The sequence below is a fragment of the Haliotis rubra genome, unplaced genomic scaffold (genome assembly GCF_003918875.1).
Source record: "Haliotis rubra isolate DU_JTF1 unplaced genomic scaffold, ASM391887v1 Scf36, whole genome shotgun sequence".
Taxonomy (NCBI): Eukaryota; Metazoa; Mollusca; class Gastropoda; order Lepetellida; family Haliotidae; genus Haliotis; species Haliotis rubra.
Genome location: NW_025767035.1, coordinates 3,289,322 through 3,305,036, shown reverse-complemented (window position 1 = coordinate 3,305,036; position 15,715 = coordinate 3,289,322). Strand labels below are relative to the sequence as shown.

At 39.6% G+C, this 15,715-nt stretch overlaps 1 protein-coding gene across 1 annotated transcript; it reads right to left on the bottom strand.

The window, feature by feature from the left end:
- Positions 1-274: 274 nt before the first annotated feature.
- Positions 275-15,694, bottom strand: LOC124285445 (coiled-coil domain-containing protein 97-like). The gene is made up of 8 exons (XM_046721670.1): positions 14,901-15,694; positions 13,707-13,749; positions 12,606-12,614; positions 12,454-12,562; positions 10,097-10,368; positions 1,289-1,364; positions 733-865; positions 275-286 (listed from the first exon to the last, which is right to left on the bottom strand). Exons 1-8 carry the CDS (start codon positions 15,549-15,551, stop codon positions 275-277), a joined length of 1,305 nt encoding a protein of 434 aa, XP_046577626.1. The 5' UTR covers positions 15,552-15,694.
- Positions 15,695-15,715: the final 21 nt, after the last annotated feature.

Here is a 15,715-nt window from a genome sequence, read left to right as displayed (position 1 = left end):
CTGGAAGGAAACAGCCAAGTAAATATTAGATATGAAAACGCGGGAGTTGCTGGTGGAATCTGAACGCCGACGGATTTGGGGCGATATTGTGTTTTAAGTAGTTTTGTTTTATCACCAGATTTTGAACAGTGAAAAGAGATCATTTTGTATTATTTTAACTATCAGGACATGTCCGTTAGATACGACGTAAGTCGAAGGAGGTGAAACCAAACAGTGAAAACGGCATACGTTATTGACTCCACCAAGAACACACTGACGGCATACGTGCATGTGTTTAACAGCTGTGCTTAATAAAGAATAATGACAATTATTATGGATATACAACTTCTTTTATTCTGTGGAGGCGACGTTTCGACATAGATTCTAATGTCGTTGTCAAGCAAGTGGTTAATAGTTTGACACCAAAACAGGGTCCAGGTAAGTCCAAACAATTGGCATTGTTCGGGGTTCCGTTTGGATTATATTTTATATTTATTGAATCACACGATATTTCTGGGACTAAAATATAATGTTAGTGTAATATATGCTTGAACCCATTCGCCACCATGAGTTCATCGTCATCAACATCCCTATGTTTGCCAGCTGAGCACAGAAGGTCTCTTGCTGACAAGTGCAATGTGACTGGACGACTATCATTTCAGACCATGCTGTGGCACCAGCTCGGTACAATGTATTGACGATACTGGAATCGAGACGTATTGCCCCAAATAGCGGAAGATGTGCAAGGTTTACCTGCACACGGCGTTGAGTGTGTTGTGGATGTCTTGCCGTGTCAGAACACCGTCGAAGGTGACGTAATATCTCAGTAGTGTCATGTGACAGACGTCGTTCATGTACCACAAGAAGCTGATAAGCTTGCATCTTTCTGCAGTCATAGTATGACTCTTAAAATTGTCACAATGAAATGGAAGGGTATCAAACACTGAGCCTCCTTTTTAACTGAATTTTTCGGTTCGAATGATTTTGTAAAAGACAATTCATATATGAATATATGTTATCACCTGTCACGAAGCATTCATTTATTCTGTTGAGACAATTTTAATTAAAGTTTAATTTTAGAAAACTTTGAACGACACTGAGTCATACAAGAATAGTCCCAGTTATGAATTTTGGGACCACATGAACTAATTATCAAATGAACATAAATGATGGCATTTTGGTCTCTTTTATTCATTATCGCCATATATAGTTATACATGTAGTTATATCAGTTACGTGTGATTAAGTGTCTATATTTGACTGCGAAATTCCTTAGGAGAAAACAATATCTAGACTGTGTTCACCCATACCCTGTGGTTGGGACATCACCAACCCCAGAAGCAGGAGAGCCACAAACTTCATTCTTTAGAGTAGTCCACAAAACACCTGCAAACAATATAAGAACATAATATACTGCGAACAGGATGACAGCATACCTAAATATGACAGTATGCTAAACAGTATGACAGTATGCTAAAACACCTACAAACAACATGACAGCATGCTGAAATACCTGCAAACAACATGACAGCATACCAAATTACGTGCAAAAAACATGAAAGCATACAAAATTACGTGCAAAAAACATGACATAATGCAAAAACCCTGCAAACAACATGACAGCATACCAAAATACGTGCAAAAACATGACATAATGCAAAAACCCTGCAAACAACATGACAGCATACCAAATCACTTGCAAACAACATGACAGCATACAAAAATACCTGCAAACAACATGACAGCATACAAAAATACCCGCAAACAACATGACAGTATACCAAAATACCTGCAAACAACATGACAGCATACCAAAATACCTGCAAACAACATGACAGTATACCAAATACCTGCAAACAACATGACAGCAAACCAAAACACGTGCAAACAACATGACAGCACACCAAAACACATAAAAACAGCAAGGCAGTATGTTAAAACACCTGCAAACAACATGACAGCATACCTAAACACCTGCAAACAACATGACATATTGCAAAAAAACCTGCAAACAACATGACAGCATACCAAAACACCGGCAAACAACAAGTTGGTATACCTAAACACCTGAAATCACCATGAGAACGTAACATTAATTGGGTATCTTTATACACCTTTAAATAAAGTTAAGCATCCCTGAATATGTTGAACCTAACAAAACCATGTTCAAGTTCAGCGTTTGTTGGATGAGACGTGTGATAACAATGTTCATTTAAGGAAGTTAGATGAGACGTGTGATAACAATGTTCATTTAAGGAAGTTAGATGAGACGTGTAATAACAATGTTCATTTAAGGAAGTACTTGGTGGAAGGTGTCTCCCAAACACACCCTGTGGAGCATGTCCAGAAGCAACCCATGCATTCCGCGGTATTAAAACGTTGAAGGAAGTCCCTGTTTGTGCATTCTTGTAGTTAAGACATGCTATTATTCCCAACACTACTACAGACCCGTGCAGACAGGGGTTATAATTAATCTTCGTAATTTAATGAAGTCTGCAACATTAAACACAACACAACAATTGATATTCAGTAAGCCATGCTTGACTAACGGGATCGGGTGGTCAGGCTCGCTGACTTGGATGACGCACTTCATCGCATCACAAATGTATAGATTAATTCTCGGTATGTTGATCACTGGATTGTCTTGTCCAGATTCGATTATTTACAGACCGCCGCCACGTAGCGGAAATATTTGCTGAGTGAGGCAAACAACAAGCAAGCAAACGTATGCTACATGCGTTGATATATGCAAGCTACATGTTGAATGTTACATTCTGTTCCTTTACAAGCTGCAGAAACATCATAAAACAATTACAAGTCCAATACCTTCGTCCTGTATGTAGTCTGCAGAAAATGCGTCGTTTTCACTGTGATGTTCAGTCACTAATGTAATAACCTTTAGACTGGATTGGAGTGTCTCGTGCATACACTTAGATACACAAGTGGGTTTATGTCAAAGGTTAAACTACAGGGCAGAAATGAGGGGGTCCAATAGTTGGACACCGAAATATTAGCTTGAATGAGTGAATAGTGTTTTACGGCACATCAACATCTTGCCTCTGTTCGATGTGATACGTTCATGGAATGTTAGGGAGTGAAGAGTGTTTTACGAAGCATCAACATCTTGCCTCTATTCAATGTGATACGTTAATGTAGTGTTAGTGAGTTAACAGTGTTTTACGACGCATCAACATCTTGCCTCTATTCGGTGTGATACGTACATGTAGCGTTAGTGAGTGAATAGTGTTTTACGACGCATCAACGATCTTTTCTCTATTCGATGTGATACGTACATGTAGCGTTAGTGAGAGAATAGTGTTTTACGAAGCATCAACAATCTTGCCTCTATTCGATGTGATACGTTAATGTAGCGTTAGTGAGTGAATAGTGTTTTACGACGCATCAACATCTTGCCTCTATTCAATGTGATACGTTAATGTAGTGTTAGTGACTGAACAGTGTTTTACGACGCATCAACAATCTTGCCTCTATTCGGTGTGATACGTACATGTAGCGTTAGTGAGTGAAGAGTGTTTTACGACGCATCAACAATCTTGCCTCTATTCGATGTGATACGTTAATGTAGTGTTAGTGACTGAACAGTGTTTTACGACGCATCAACAATCTTGCCTCTATTCGGTGTGATACGTACATGTAGCGTTAGTGAGTGAATAGTGTTTTACGACGCATCAACGATCTTGCCTCTATTCGATGTGATACGTTAATGTAGTGTTAGTGACTGAACAGTGTTTTACGACGCATCAACAATCTTGCCTCTATTCGGTGTGATACGTACATGTAGCGTTAGTGAGTGAATAGTGTTTTACGACGCATCAACAATCTTGCCTCTATTCGATGTGATACGTTAATGTAGCGTTAGTGACTGAACAGTGTTTTACGACGCATCAACGATCTTGCCTCTATTCGATGTGATACGTACATGTAGTGTTAGTGACTGAACAGTGTTTTACGAAGCATCAACAATCTTGCCTCTATTCGATGTGATACGTTAATGTAGTGTTTGTGACTGAACAGTGTTTTACGAAGCATCAACAATCTTGCCTCTATTCGATGTGATACGTTAATGTAGTGTTAGTGAGTTAACAGTGTTTTACGACGCATCAACAATCTTGCCTCTATTCGGTGTGATACGTACATGTAGCGTTAGTGAGTGAATAGTGTTTTACGACGCATCAACGATCTTGCCTCTATTCGATGTGATACGTTAATGTAGTGTTAGTGACTGAATAGTGTTTTACGACGCATCAACAATCTTGCCTCTATTCGATGTGATACGTACATGTAGTGTTAGTGACTGAACAGTGTTTTACGAAGCATCAACAATCTTGCCTCTATTCGATGTGATACGTTAATGTAGTGTTTGTGAGTGAATAGTGTTTTACGACGCATCAACAATCTTGTCTCTATTCGGTGTGATACGTGCATGTAGTGTTAGTGAGTGAATAGTGTTTTACGACGCATCAACAATCTTGCCTCTGTTCGATGTGATACGTACATGTATCGTTAGAGACTGAACAGTGTTTTACGACGCATCAACAATCTTGCCTCTATTCGATGTGATACGTACATGTAGCGTTAGTGAGTGAACAGTGTTTTACGACGCATCAACAATCCTGTCTCTATTCGATGTGATACGTACATGTAGCGTTAGTGAGTGGACAGTGTTTTACGACGCATCAACAATCTTGTGTCTATCCGATGTGATACGTACATGTAGCGTTAGTGAGTGAACAGTGTTTTACGACGCATCAACAATCTTGCCTCTATTCGGTGTAATACGTACATGTATCGTTAGTGAGTGAATAGTGTTTTACGACGCATCAACAATCTTGCCTCTATTCGGTGTGATACGTACATGTGTCGTTAGTGAGTGAACAGTGTTATACGACGCATCAACAATCTTGCCTCTATTCGATGTGATACGTTAATGTAGTGTTAGTGGGTGGACAGTGTTTTACGACGCATCAACAATCTTGCCTCTATTCGATGTGATACGTACATGTAGCGTTAGTGAGTGAACAGTGTTTTACGACACATCAACAATCTTGCCTCTATTCGATGTGATACGTACATGTAGCGTTAGTGAGTGAAGAGTGTTTTACGACGCATCAACAATCTTGCCTCTATTCGATGTGATACGCACATGTTGTGTTAGAGATTGAACAGCGTTTTACAACACCGTTTTATTCTATGGGATGAGTGCGCGCAGTTTGAGTGAATACTACATTGCCAAATATTAGCAATCTTGCCGCTATTTGATTATTTGATGATTACATGTAGAAGGACTGGGGAAATACAGAGGCATATACATGTACAACTTTTAGCTTGATAACGGTGTGCGCATCTACATCGAAACGTTGCTTGGTGCAGTAAACATGACATTATTACCTAAATGGACGTTCCCTTACATGTATTTCACATTCTAAGATGCCTAGCGGTTAGAACAATCGAAAAAAAAACACATTATCAGACAATAAAGGTACAGTTTTTTGATGACGTAACAATTGAATGACGTTATCCCGTCATTGCGCCATTCTAGTGTGCCCCCTCGTAATCGAACCATTTTACATTACGTCACAATGTAAGCGACGTCACGATGCATGTCAGTTGTCATTGCCTCGTACGGCCTCCTACAGTAAACTACACCGTTGCATCCAGTTTCTTGGTTTGCTGTTGCTTCACGCAGCTAACATCACTGGTGGAAACATTACGTTTATGTTTTACGACGGTTAAAATGTGTCATCTCGACTCACAAGTTTTCAGCGACACGGTAACGTTCGTAATGTTTACATTCCCACAATGCAATTGTGGAATGTCGCTTGACTACTCAACTTCCTCTGGATGTACTGATCTAAACTTACGCTGGTAGTAGAAATGCAACGTTCATATTGCCCCATATGGTTTACGTTAATGACAGATGTAATTAAAATAATTCAGAGAAGATATTTAATCCGAAAGTAAACCGTCATCAAACTGTTATCATTTGTTTTTTTCTGGTAACGTTCGTCTTAACGTAGGGGGCAGACACATCAATAGAACAGCGCGCCAGTTAGCCCTGTGCGAGGATTCTAAATTTTGGTCACCGACACCGTCGTTTGTTTTCTGCCTTAAATTAATCGTAATTATCTTTAGAAAGTATTAAATTTGGCATCTTAGAAAAGAAATACACTTCGCCCTACCACCATGTATAGTGTAATAAAACACACTTTCGCCCTGAACTATTATAACGTTAAAGCACTCGGACGCAAGCGTAGAGCGAAGTGTATTTCTTAATTAAACAGCATGCCATCATGGCTTGATAACCAACTAAAGACGTCAAATTGGCCAAAAGAAAGATAGCTGATAAGTCATGTTATTCTACATCCGGGGAAGCCGATGTGCTCCGGCCCTGCGGGTTTTTTGTTCATTATATTGATCACACTGAAGTGAACAGCAGTGATGTAAAGGTGTGATGTGGCTATTACGGTGAGTTTTAACGCTGCTCTAAGCAATATTCCAGGAACAAGTTGGCAGGGAACACAAGAAATGAGCTTAACACATAGTACAAATGTGGGGAATCGAACCGATGCTAAACCACCGCACTTGCAGATATTACACCTGTTGTCCAGTTCTTCACAGGTTGTGCCGTGAAACAAGACACTTCAATGACTGCTTTATTGAGGTAAAAGGGAGCAGAGTGCCACATCCGGATGACACAAAAGTCACTATCCACTTTCTAATGCCCATACTGGTTTCTTGGGTATTCGGGCGGTGGGGTAGCCTAGTGCATGGTTAAAGCGTTCGCTCGTCACGCAGAAGACCCAAGTTCGATTCCCCACATGGGTACAATGTGTTAAGCCCATTTCTGGTGTCCCCGCCGTGATATTGCTGGAGTTTTACTAACTCGCACATATGATATACTGAGTCAAAAAAGAAACTTCACAAAATGTAATTTGAAAAATAATGAATAATCTTTCTCTGATGATACATCTATGTATCCGAAATGGGATCCCTATCTTTCGACTCTAGAAAAACGTTAGCAAAACCCACTCAAACCCATTCATTCGTCGTGCAAATGACGTTAGTGCCAAATCAGGTTGTGCACGTGCAGTCGATCACGTGATCTTCGCATCGAAGTTTTCTTCATATGCACGTGTTTGCATTGGCCTCAAGAATTGAAAAAAACACTTTTAAACCACAGTTCTAACGGTACTTGAAATGCCACGATTGTCAAATGTGCAACGCGAACGTGCCGTTGGCATGTTGCAAGCGGGAAGATCAGTTATTGACGTCGCAAGAGCAATGGGATGCAGCCGTCGTACTGTGTATGACTTGCGAGGTCGTCTACAACAAACTGGCACCACTCCTGATCGCCCAAGGTCGGGTCGTCCACGTGTGACGTCACGAGCAGAAGACCGTCAAATCGTCCTACGTCACCTACGTGACAGATTTCTGCCGGCTGCTGTTTAGAGGTCGACTGTCCTCACAGACCATTCGAAATCGGTTGCGGGCTGCCAATCTCCATTCTCGACGTCCATATCGTGGGCCAATATTGACGCCGTTTCATCAACGTCAACGTCTGCTGTGGGCCCAACGTCACCTCCGATGGACCCAGAGAGACTGGAATCGAGTCGACTTTAGCGATGAATCCAGGTTTACATTCAGATTCGCGGACGGCAGGCACTGAGTCTGGAGACGACGTCGTGAATGGTATGCCAAATGTTGTGTACAGGAAGTCGACAGATTCGGGGGCGGAAGTTGCATGGTGTGGGGTGCTTTCTGTGGGAACAACCGTTCCCGACTTCTTGTCATCCGTGGAAACCTCACAGCTGCTGCTTACCGAGACCAGGTGCTCACCCCTGAACTCGTTCCTTTCATGGCGGCTCATGGCCCAGGTCTACAGTTCCAGCATGATAATGCTCGGCCGCATATCGCGATGTTGACATGAAATTTCCTTCAAAACGCTGGAATCAACGTCATGGACTGGCCATCGAGGTCCCCTGACCTGTATCCAATAGAGCACGTTTGGGATGCACTTGGGAGAAGGCTTCGTGGTCTTAGGAACCAACCTCAGAATTTGCAGGAACTTGGCGCTGCCTTGCAAGAGCAATGGCGCAGAATCCCCAACCAAGTGTTCACAAGCATCAGGCAGTCGATGAGGAGACGGTGTTTGGCAGTGGTGAATGCGCGGGGCGGCCATACACGATATTGAACTGAGAAATTTCGCATTTTTATTCTTGTGACTTGACATTCTGTATACCCATGTTTTGGAACGGCGGTGTAGCCTAATGGAACTGATTATGGCACTGTCAGTGTATCGAGTACATCACACAGATCTCAGCAATGAAATAATAACAATTTAACCATCTTACCATCTCTTGTTCTTTTATAGTGCCCTGAAGAAAGAATGTGAAGTTTCTTTTTTGACTCAGTATATTATCAAACTTGCCTGGTCGTTTACAGCCCTTCGTCTACAGCGTGCGTGCATGCGTGCGAGCGAGATGATGATTTTCATGGAGGAGCATGTACAATGTCAATGCCCCCACACACACACCACCACCCCCACCCCACCCCAAATTTTATGTACAAAGTAAGTCCCCAACCCCACCCAGCCATAAATTATGAACGGTCCCTTAAGGATAATGTTTCTAAATACTGTAAAACCAGGACATGGAATGGGTTCAAAATGTATAACCTCAGTCACTTGGCATAGATCACATCAATAGTGTCAAGTGAGTGAGTGAGTTTGGTTTTTACGTCGCACTCAGCAATATTCAAGCTATATGGCGGCATTCTGTACATAATCGAGTTTGGACCAGACAATCTAATGATCAACAGCATGAGCATCAATCTACGCAGTTGGGATACAATAGCATGTTACAACCAAGTCAGGGAGCCCGACCACCTGATCCAGTTAGTCGCCTCTTACGACAAGCATGTGTTACTGAGGATCAATTCTAACCCGGATATTCTTCCCCGGTTAACAGTATAAAACCACACAACATTCACTCCTAATGACTCATATTTATCAGTCATTTTTTCTGTAGGACTTCACAAAAGAGTCGTGTCTCTCTCGCTATCTTGACAAGTGAGAAATGTCACAACCCCGTTTAGAACACTTGATACTGACGATCCCGGACATGCCTCTAGATAACTATGTGCATGGACAGGATCAGAATTTCACCTCAGGTTTATGGTATTAACATGGCTACAGCAGCTGTTGCACACTATGCCAGGTTCCAGATAATAAGAAATGGAACTGCTTTTCTTGTCAAATGATTCCTGTCTGAATTATCAATATTTCAGGACATATTGTTGAAGACAAGTTTAGCATTTGCATTAACAAGGGGACTGATAGATTAAATTGTGTTACTTGTCAGTTTATAAAATTCAAAAAGTTTGAAAAATTCATAAATTTTATAACCAATTTTTTCAAAGCGTTAAGGCCTTTGTCCTATGCTCTTTAGCCTACTGCATACTGCTTGAAATCTTTGTCTAAGAATTTACTGAAGCTACATGAATAAATTTATCAAAGTTCTCTAAAACATACCTGACAATACCAAGCTGAAAATGTTACCACAAGTGATTTTATTGTACAGTTATGGCCCCGTACCCATGTCATTTTACTGCACAGTTACAAATATTCTCAGGAAACTGAACTTACATGAAAGGTCTCCATGCTTAGGTAAGAAATACTTGTCTGAATCAATTAAAAAATTGGCGAGGTTTCATTCTTCCAGAGTTACATGCCTTCCTACTTGTTTTCACATTCTGTGCATCATGTCTTCAGTGGAGACACATTTCATGAGAAGCTGTCTGAGACACATATTCTACAGTTTACGTTAATTTCAATATTTCTCACTACTATACGAACAAAAAACTATTTCAAACCATTTTTAAGCCTTTGTTCCAGCCAACATTTGTTTGAGGAAGGTTTCATATGATAGTGCTCCGCTGCAGAATCACAAAAGAAAACCTTTGATTCACCTTCTGCGAAAATACAATTCCCGACTCAGCTAACCTGGACAGATAATTGCATTTAAAACATGACAAACAACAAATGTACTGAATTATTTTCTTTTAAAAAACAACATACACATTCATGAAACTTCATCAACCTTTCTCTAACATCTCATCATCTTCAGCAACTTGTGAGACTGACATCTTGTTCATATCTGTGGTAGCCTGACTTAAATCAGGCTCTGCCTCGTAACTCATATAGTCCTTGATTTCCCCATCATCAACTGGCTGTAAGCTTCCGGCCAGTCTAGGGGAATCGGTTCTCAGTGGGGAGTCAACTGTAAATGGCTCCTCACCATCGAAGTATCTCTCCTCCTCATCCTTCCCTAAGGTGTCCAGGGAATCATAGTCAGCGTTCTTGTCTACCTGGCTGAAAAGTCAAACAAAAAGTCAGCATTATTGTCTACCTGACTGATGAGTCAAACAACAAAGTCAGTGTTCCTGTCTACCTGACTGAAAAGTCAAACAACAAAGTCAGTGTTCTTGTCTACCTGGCTATTCCCCACATGGGCACAATGTGTTAAGCCCATTTCTGGTGTCCCCCGCCGTGATATTGCTGGAATATTGCTAAAAGCGGCGTAAAACTCAACTCAGTCAGTCAGTCAGTCTACCTGGCTGAAGAGTCAAACAACAAAGTCAGTATTCCTGTCTACCTGGCTGAAGAGTCAAACAACAAAGTCAGTGTTCTTGTCTACCTGTCTGAAGAGTCAAACAACAAAGTCAATGTTCCTGTCTACCTGGCTGAAGAGTCAAACAACAAAGTCAGTGTTCTTGTCTACCTGTCTGAAGAGTCAAACAACAAAGTCAGTGTTCTTGTCTACCTGTCTGAAGAGTCAAACAACAAAGTCAGTGTTCCTGTCTACCTGGCTGAAGAGTCAAACAACAAAGCCAGTGTTCCCGTCTACCTGGCTGAAAAGTCAAACAACAAAGTCAGTGTTCTTGTCTACCTGTCTGAAGAGTCAAACAACAAAGTCAGTGTTCTTGTCTACCTGTCTGAAGAGTCAAACAACAAAGTCAGTGTTCCTGTCTACCTGGCTGAAGAGTCAAACAACAAAGCCAGTGTTTTACATGGTGAGTATCAAAGAACATGGTTGTTTAACAGGGAATACAATTTCCAATGTCCACATCTACCTGATTGGCACATTAAATAGGGGAGCAGAGAATGTTATTCATGTTGCATTCGTGCAAAGCATACATACATCGATTCGTTACAGAACCTGTTCCGGAAAACAACTCTTCTGAAAAAACCCAAATCATATTTTAATTGAATTGTTTATACAGTTATGTGCTATCTAGTTTGGTGTACTTACTTTACAACGTACAGATCTAGACGTCAGTTACTTTCACAATCTGGTTCACTCTCGCTATCACTCTCTACCATCTGTAGCTTCTTTTTTAAAGAAAGTTAAAGTTCGACACTGAGATGTCAAATGACGACCTGTCTCGGCTGTTCAGACAATGTTGACAATCAACTGAGAAAGGTGCACCCCTCACAATAATAGACCCAACCAGTTGTGACACGGTCACGCAGTTCATTAGTATTCACTTGATCAGGTCAAGCTGAATAAGCTGTAGTCAACTATGGTATGAAACTGTTCTTGCGTTATTCTTTTTCCAAATATGGGTCAGGTTTACCTGTAAAACAAATAAGATCCCTTTTCTTAATTATCACTTAAATTTAAATGTGTTAGCCATTGCTCCTGGTGCATATTGGACTGGTGTATTCTACGTATGACAACTATGAACAGACAGCAACTTAAATCATATAAAATACACAAGCTAAAAGAATTATACACTTTCATGATGAACTGTTATTATGCCTATTCTGTTTCTTCTACAAAATGTTCTTCAAAAGATTATATAACCTTTAATAATGTTCTACAGCTTGTTCAACTTGACCTGATCAAGTGAATACTAATGAATTGCATGACCGTGTCACAACTGGTTGGGTCTATTATTGTGAAGGGGTGCACCTTTGTCATTTGATTGTCAACATGTCCGAACAGCCGAGACAAGGTCGCCGTTTCACATCTCAGTGTCGAGAAATCGTCAGCAATATCCTAACTTTCTCTAAAACTGAAGCTACAAACATATTCCAGTTGAACATGAAATAGAAAAAGTGATAATTGAACTGATGTAGAGAGTGAGAACGCGAGTGGAACGGATTGTGAAAGTAACTGACGTCTGTACGTTGTAAAGTTAGTAAACCAAACTAGATAGCATATGACTGTATAAACAATTCAATTAAAACATGAAATGATTGTTTTTCAGAAGTGTTGTTTTCCGGGACAAGTTCTGTAACGAATCCATGCACGCATGTTTTGCACAAACGCAACATAAATAACATTCTTTGCTCCCCTATTTAATGAAGTTAACTTGACCTGCCGTTTGTGCCATTTGACCTCCCGGGCCATGCATATTTAAAGTAGCTCAGGTCAAGCTGTACGAACTGTACCTGTAGTCAAAGTCCTTGTCTTTCCCTGACATGAACCTCTCCTGCATAATCTGCAGAAACTCTGACTTCAGCATCTGTTTCTCAACATCAGAGATCTTTGGTTTCTTTTCTCCCCTCTGGCCCGAAACCTGCATCTTCATCTTCCCCACTACTCTCCATCTCTGTAATACAACACGATAAATCAGGTCTTGTAACCATGGTAACAGGGTTGTCATTTCATCAATCTAAATTCATCTTGACAACTGAACTGGTTTATCATGCTTATTATTGTCATGACTACACAACAAATGTTTAAAAACAATTCTGACAAAAAATGTGAATAACAATAATTAATTAAGGTGAAAGGCCCAATTTCTGGATCCATTACTAATCTCAAACCCACCATACCTATCCTTGTGTAAAAGGTATGAGAAATGTTTGATCAATATTTGGCTGGCACACATTGGTGATAAAAATATTTTTAGTAAGATCTCAAAACTAAGCATGGATGTTGTTTTTAAAATGCTGTTGCCTTATTTGTGAAATGTGAAATTCAGAAAGACAGCAAAAAGGCTCTGTAGCTCCCCTGCTTATTCTAGATTATATGCATTCACTGACAAATGGTGTAATTAGGAAGGAATATACAAAAAACATTGCACATTCTAGATGTTTAAACATTAAATGACACATTAAGCATGTTCAGACATAAATGACCTTGCTAAGCATAGGGCTAAAAAGAAACATTTTCAACAAGGTTCACCTTTGCCACAGCAACCACATCATGTTCAATACTCATAGTAACAATTCTAACTATCCTACCTATCAAAGGTTTAGACTCACTGGTGTAAATATAGCCACTTACTTCAGTCAACTGTTCTAAACTAGATTTTGCAAAATACTCCATACTGTTTGAAGGCACTGTTTACACATGAAATGATGTATTGTAAAACAAATTTGTAATGTTGAAAAGATTATTATCGTCAATATATGATAAAACTCAGTAAAAATAGGCAAATTATTAACAAAACTTTACACCAAAACGCAACTGTTGATATGCACGATATTTGCACATGCTTTTCAGCAATTTGATGCATGATCCTCGTGCAATTCATCTGCATAGTGTTTGCAGTTGGTTCACCCAAGTTAGAGGAGAAATTCATCTTCGATGTAACCATATATGCATACATAACATATCGTGAGTGCTTTAAGTGAGTCTAAACTTTTGATGGGTAGTATACATGTTTGGATCCTGAGATCATGTCAGTGATTCTCACCTTCTTCCTCCTCACTGTCTTCTTCCTCTTCTTCCTGACATTCCTGAAATGAGACACTGAGTGTCAATACAACATAGTGATGGTGACCATGACAAAAACACAATTGATCATTATGATGTGTTTATCAAAGAAATCGAAAACTTTCTATCCTTACAGGTATGTAGAGGCAACATGAATAGTGATGTAATATGATGAAGGCAAAAACACATGTCACCGATAACATCATCCTAACAATTTAAACATGTTTTAAATTGGTAAAATATATCTGAATGTACCTTCAAGATGTGCAACATTCTAAATCATGTCAACAATAATATGAATAAGGATGATGTAGAACATATTTCATGATGCATTGACATATTGCTTGTCAACATATCAAATAATGAAATTAGTTCACACATTCATGCAAATAATCCACATGAAACCAAGTTAATAAACTGTGAAACTTCATTACAACCATAACCATGATAACCAAAATGCTACCAAAGTAATTAATTTTACATTAATGTTGTAACATCCACTAATAAGTGGGCTTATGTTGCATAACAGCATTCATTGTCGTTAATGATTTCATACTGTTGTGTACACTTTTTTGTGTTTACAATATATGCAGTCTGTGAAAATGTTTATTTTTGCATAATTTATGAAAGTATAAATTTAAGAACATGTTCGTACACTTTGCATAAAATCACTGTGCACAGTATTTATCAATAAGAATTTCCTTCAATATGTTTGCTGTTTATGGAGTAATAAATGTTGAAAAACAGTATGTTCTACAATTTAATTACGTTTACAACAGAAAAGATATATTGAAGTCAAATTCCTATAAATGACTAATTAAGTGAGCATTTATTATGCTTATAAATTCCTCAAGGTATGTGTGGCTGCTTGTGCTAGCCCAGACTTAAGCTGGTTTTATAGTGCAAGCTCATTGAGATACCATGCCACAGTTAAGTATGAATACCCTACTCAGACACATTATACTGACTCAGAGCTGATCAATCCTTGTTGGACCCGTTAATGCTGAGCGCCAGGCAGGGACCAACAAGTACCATATTTTAAGTCTTTTGGTATCACGCGGCCGGGGATTGAACCTGGGACCTTCCACTCTCCAGATGGACGCTCTAACCACTACACCACATAGGCGGTCTGAATTCCTCAAGGAATGAAACATGTTAACTAATCAGTATATACCTCTGCTTCCTTCTGTCTGGCATACAGTGCATTCTCCTCTATCTGGTCGATGTGTTTCAGCAGGATGTTCGAGAACCTCAGATCAGTTTTATCCACTTTACTCTGTATTTCTTCTTCAGTCAAGAAGTTGCCGACCATCTGTTCATACAACAGTGGGTCCCGCCACTTCATTTCCTCCTCACTAAAGTAATCTCCCTGACTAAGCAATTCCTGCATTGCCGCATATCGCCTATTTTTTACCACTTTTTGGCTGTGAACTTTGTCTTGTTGTTTCAAAATTTCTTTCAGGTAGAAATCAACCTCATAATCTTCTTTAAAGTCAACAAAATAATCTACATCCTCTATTGCAAGAAACTGTCCAAATCGGGCCAAGAACCTCCCTGGACCTTTTGAAAGAACTTCAGTTGCAATTTGTACTTTTTCTTCATATGATAAATCCGGATCACCTCTTTGCTGGTGTTTGAAATGAGCCTCTGACTTAGCAACACGTGAGATCATATTAAATTTCAATTGATCAAACTTATCTCCACATTTATCACCTTCAACAGTATCAGCATTAGTTGGGTCAGTGATATGATCATGAAATCCTTCATTTGTTTCCCCAGTTGTCATCGCATCAGCACATGCAGCAGAACTGTCATCAACATCCATTTTCAATTGGCTGTAACAAACTATTAACAACAGATACAAGAACAATACTTAGCAATGCTGTCATTCAAGCTTATACGTCTTAACTACATTCTACTTTCTTCCACAAATTCAACAAAAACATAAAGGTCGCCATGTTTGATATCCTTAAAATCCGGACACTTAAA

Coding starts and splice junctions, on each gene's coding strand:
- LOC124285445 (XM_046721670.1), bottom strand. CDS start 15,551: ATGGATGTTGATGACAGTTCTGCTGCATGTGCTGATGCGATGACAACT. Junction 1,365..10,096: donor TGATGAGATGTTAGAGAAAG/GTTGATGAAGTT, acceptor TATTGTTTGCAG/GTGTTTTGTGGACTACTCTA. Junction 866..1,288: donor GGTGATGTCCCAACCACAGG/GTATGGGTGAAC, acceptor CTATGACTGCAG/AAAGATGCAAGCTTATCAGC.